This window comes from Arachis ipaensis, chromosome B08, assembly GCF_000816755.2.
Source record: "Arachis ipaensis cultivar K30076 chromosome B08, Araip1.1, whole genome shotgun sequence".
Taxonomy (NCBI): Eukaryota; Viridiplantae; Streptophyta; class Magnoliopsida; order Fabales; family Fabaceae; genus Arachis; species Arachis ipaensis.
The window spans coordinates 89,370,794-89,375,983 of NC_029792.2; the positions used below are offsets into that span (position 1 = coordinate 89,370,794).

Genomic DNA, 5,190 nt, shown 5'->3' on the forward strand with positions numbered 1-5,190 from the left:
ATTTTTTTTAAAAATAATTTTAAGGGCAAAACACCATAATAAGCCACCATCACTTCAAATTTACGTATATAAGCCAAAATGAAAATCGATTCAGCAATAAGCCAAATCGTATTTTAATGTAATTCGAACCAGGCTAGTTCGAACTGCATTTGGGAGTAAATCGAACCAGGCCAGTTCGAATTAGCAAGGAAGAGTTGAAGGTAAATCGAACCAGGCTGGTTTGAACTAGCATTGCATGTAATTCGAACCACCCTAGTTCGAATTATAGGGTTTTTAGGTACTCAAGTAATTCGAACCACCCTGGTTCGAATTACTAGTGATTGGGCTATATAAGGAGTTCGAATCAGCCTCATTCGAACCATTCTCACCTTCCCCTACCCCACCAAATCTCAGAGAAAACGACCCAGATTCTCTCCAACAAAGACCTGAACGGAATACTCTGCTGATGGGGGACGATCCGGCATGGTTATATCGCTTGGACGGAGTCGCCCATATAGCCGGGGTCATCAACGAGGAGGTTAGTACGGAAATAACTTTGTTCTACCGGTACATGTGAGTTAGCGGTTTTGCATGCGGGTTAGATGGTGGTTTAGTTGGTGGTTTATGATAGTGGTTTATGTTAGTAGTTTCTGTTAATGGTTTATGTTAGTGGTTTATGTTAGTGGTTTATGTTAGTGGTTTTGCATGCGGGTTAGATGGTGGTTTAGTTGGTAGTTTATGTTAGTGGTTTATGTTAGTGGTTTCTGTTAATGGTTTATGTTAGTGGTTTATGTTGGTGGTTTATCTTGGTGGTTTATGTATGTGGTTTATGTAAGTGGTTTACGTTAACGGTTTATGTTAGTGGTTTATGTTAGTGGTTTATGTTAGCGGTTTAGTTGTGGTTGTTTAATGTTAGATCTTTCATGTCAGCGGTTTATGCTGGTTTCTTATGTTAGTTGTTTATGCAAGTGGTTCTCATTTATGGATTTTTAAGCGCTTATATTTAGTACAATTTTTTGGTTTATCAATTATCGTGTTGATTATGTTTGTCACTGGTAATTAAGTTGGTTCAAATAATGCGGTTCATTTCTTCCGCAGCCTCAGCGATGCATCAGGAGCATGCGGCGGCAGCAGGGCATGCTCCTCGATGACAGATACGTTCCGTACCTGCAGATGGCAGGTCTTTACCATCTTGCAAGGCTGAACGATAGATGGTTCCGGTTGGACGAGGCCCTTGTCAGTGCGTTCGTCGAGCGATGGCGTCCGGAGACGCACACATTTCATATGCCGTTCGGAGAGTGCACGATCACACTCCAGGACGTGGCATACCAGCTGGGTTTGCCAGTGGACGGGCGTTACGTCAGCGGCTGCCTATCAGAGTTCCAGATATACATCGAGGGTGGCCATCCAGCCTGGGTTTGGTTCGAGGAGTTGCTTGGAGTGGTACCTTCTTCTAGCCAGGTTCAGAAGTACGCGGTCAACTGCAACTGGTTTCAGGAGACTTTTGGTGAGTGCCCGGAGGGAGCTGATGAGGATACTGTGCGTCGATATGCCCGTGCGTACATCATGATGTTGTTGGGCACGCAGCTTTTTGCGGACAAGTCCGGCAATCGCATTCACATCAGATGGCTTCCGTTTGCAGCTAGGCTGGAGGAGATGGGGACCTACAGCTGGGGTTCTGTAGCACTGGCATGGTTGTACCGGTGCATGTGCCGAGTGGCAAACAGAAATGTTATCAAGCTAGCGGGCCCACTACAGCTACTTCAGTCATGGATTTTCTGGCTATTTCCTCGGTTTAGGCTTGCAGGATTTGAGACGTTCAGCTGGCCATTGGCCTCGAGGTACTGTACTAAGCTTTGTCTATTTCAATTTACTATACATAACTACGTGTTCATTTATAATGTATTGGATACCCTAAGCACACATTTAATTAGTGGTAAGACATGTGCATGATGCAGGTGGTCAGGTTACATCCCTTCCAGTAGCGAGAAAGGTCCTAGAGTTCAGATGTGGAGGCTCTGGATAGACCGGTTGCAGGATAGAGAGGTCAGTATGTTACTTAATAAGTTTCTTTATTTAACCATGCTTTACGAGTTGGGTTCATGAGTTGCGCTGACACTGTATAGTTCTTGGTGTAGTTTATCTGGATGCCGTACAGCAGCTCCGACGTACTTCAGGTCGTGCATCCCGAGGTTTTGGAGCCTCGGCATATGGTGCTGTGGCAGTCTGTTACATCGCTTAGCTACTTTGCCGTCATAGAGTGGCATCAGATAGATAGGGTTCTTCCGCAGTTTAGAGGGGTGTAGCCCCGTCCACATCTCGCCCTGAACATCGACTTTCTGATGTCGAAGGACGGCAGAGGCGGCGATCGATGGTTCCCGTCCCATTTGTGGAAGTGGCATCTCTATTGGGACTCCCGTACGGAGAGCGTGCTGAGGTTCGATGTTGTTGCTGACCCTAGTCCGTCGCATGAGTTCTTGGAGTGGTGGAGTCAGCACGGGAAGAGGTTCTTGTCTCTGGATCCGCAGTTGGGCGATCCGAGAGTCGTTGCTATTCCTGTTGAGGCCTCACAGCGGGGAGCTAGGCGGGTTCCTGAGATGGATCGTCCTGACGACGTGCCGGACAGGCGGCGGGTTGATAGGAGAGCTCGCGTGGGCACACGGCGTAGCCAGCGTGACTGGGGGTGGCTTGAGCGTTGATGAGCGGATATTTTATACGCTTTTTGGGGATAATTTCATATAGTTTTAAGTATGTTTTAGTTAGTTTTTAGTCTAATTTTATTAGTTTTTAGGAAAAATTCATATTTCTGGACTCTACTATGAGTTGTGTGTTTTTCTGTAATTTCAGGTATTTTTCTGGCTGAAATTGAAGGAGCTGAGCAAAAATCTGATTCAGGCTGAAAAAGGACTGCTGATGCTGTTGGATTCTGACCTCCCTGCACTCAAAGTGGATTTTCTGGAGCTACAGAACTCGAAATGGCATGCTCTCAATTGCGTTGGAAAGTAGACATCCAGGGCTTTCCAGAAATATATAATAGTCCATACTTTGCACAAGGATAGACGACGTAAACTGGCGTTCAACGCTAAATAGGGAGCATTAGATCTAAAAATTTTAAATCTTGTGCTATCTTATTGTTTTTCTCTCTCCTCTTTAAATTCAAAAATATCTTTTCTCTCTATTTTAAAAGCAAATTTTCGAAATCTATTTCAAAAATTCAGATTTTTTTTTAAATTTAAGACCTTTTTTCAAAAAAATATATATATATCATCATATCCTTTTCAAAATTTCCTAACCACTTTCTCTCTCCTCAGTTTTTCGAAAATCTTCACCCAATTTTTATTTATTTTATTTTGATTTATTTTTGAAATAAATAAATAAATAAATAAATAAATAAATAAAATAAAATAAATAAAAAGGTAAATCAATCCAAGTTATATCACTTTATCCATCATGGACATAAGTGGAAATGAACAGTCCAGGAGGACTCTGGGGTCATATTCTAACCCCTCTACTGCTTCATATGGGAGTAGCATCTGCATACCCTCCATTGGAGTTAGTAGCTTTGAGTTGAATCCTCAGCTCATTATCATGGTGCAGCAAAGTTGTCAGTATTCCGGTCTTCCACAGGAAGAACCTACAGAGTTTCTGGCCCAATTTTTACAAATTGCTGACACAGTGCATGATAAGGAAATAGATCAAGATGTCTACAGACTGTTACTGTTTCCATTTGCTGTAAAAGATCAAGCTAAGAGATGGTTAAATAACCAACCTAAAGCCAGCATAAGGACATGGAAACAGCTGACAGAAAAATTCCTGAATCAATATTTCCCTCCAAAAAGGATGACACAGCTAAGGCGGGACATCCAAGGCTTTAAACAAGGAGATAATGAATCCTTTTATGATGCCTGGGAGAGATACAGAGAGATGCTACGAAAATGCCCCTCTGAAATATTTTCAGAGTGGGTTCAGTTAGACATCTTCTACTATGGGCTTGCAAAAGGAGCTCAGATGTCTCTAGATTACTCAGCTGGTGGATCTATCCACATGAGAAAGACAATTGAAGAGGCTCAAGAGCTCATTGATACAGTTGCCCGGAATCAGCATCTGTATCTAAGCAGTGACCCTTCCATGAAAGAAGAGGTTAAAACAGCAACTGCTGAACTCAGTCCTGTAGAACAAGCTGCTGAATTCAATCAGCAATTGGACTTCCTAACAAGGCAGTTAGCCGAATTCAAAGATAGATTACAAGAGACAAGGATGGCTAATATACATATGGAAGAACAGTTTAAGCAAACAAAGCAGCAGCTGTCAAGGCAAATAACAGAAGAATGCCAAGCAGTTAAGTTAAGAAGTGGGAAGACATTAAATACCCCACCTCAAGGCATCAAAAATTCAAGAAATGAGCAACCCACCAAAGATTCACCTGAGGACAGTAAGAGCCCAGGGAAAAATAATGCTAGCGCTAAAACGTCAGAAAATGGGTGGAAGGCTGGCGCTGAACGCCCAGACCATGCCCAAAACTGGCGTTCAACGCCAGAAACAAGGCAGAATTGGCGTTCAACGCCAGAAATGGGCAAGAATCCGGCGTTGAACGCCCAAATGGGGCAAAATCCAGCGTTGAACGCCCAAAATGGGCACATTTCTGGCGTTCAGGCGCCAGGAACAGACAGTGAGCTGGCGTCTAACGTCACTCCAGCTTCTGACTCTGGCACTCAATTGCCAGTGAGGGATCAGATACACACAAGTGCTGATAACAACCCCTCTAAAAAGGCTTCTTTAACCACTAAGGTTGAGGAATATAAAGCCAAGATACCTTATCCTCAAAAACTCCGGAAAGAAGAGCAGGATAAGCAATTTGCTCGCTTTGCAGATTATCTAAGGACTCTTGAAATAAAGATTCCATTTGCAGAGGCACTTGAGCAAATACCTTCTTATGCCAAGTTCATGAAAGAGATCTTGAGTCATAAAAAGGAGTGGAGAGAAACAGAAAGAGTTCTCCTCACTGAAGAATGCAGTGCAGTAGTCCTGAAAAGCTTTCCTGAAAAGCTTAAAGACCCTGGGAGTTTTCTGATACCATGCATATTAGAAGGTGATTGCACCAAGACAGCTTTATGCGATCTTGGGGCAAGCATCAACCTAATACCTGCATCCACTATCAGGAAGCTTGGCTTAACTGAAGAAGTTAAACCAACCCGGATATGTCTCCAACTT

The 5,190-nt window shown here is 43.2% G+C and overlaps 1 protein-coding gene across 1 annotated transcript in view; it reads right to left on the bottom strand.

Moving 5' to 3' along the window:
• Window positions 274–5,190, bottom strand: part of LOC107612419 — a 12,315-nt gene continuing 7,398 nt past the window's right edge. Inside the window, exon 3 of the mRNA XM_016314135.2 lies at window positions 274–363. Within this exon, the coding sequence (XP_016169621.2) occupies window positions 274–363 (90 nt within the window). The remainder of the gene's footprint in view (window positions 364–5,190) is intronic.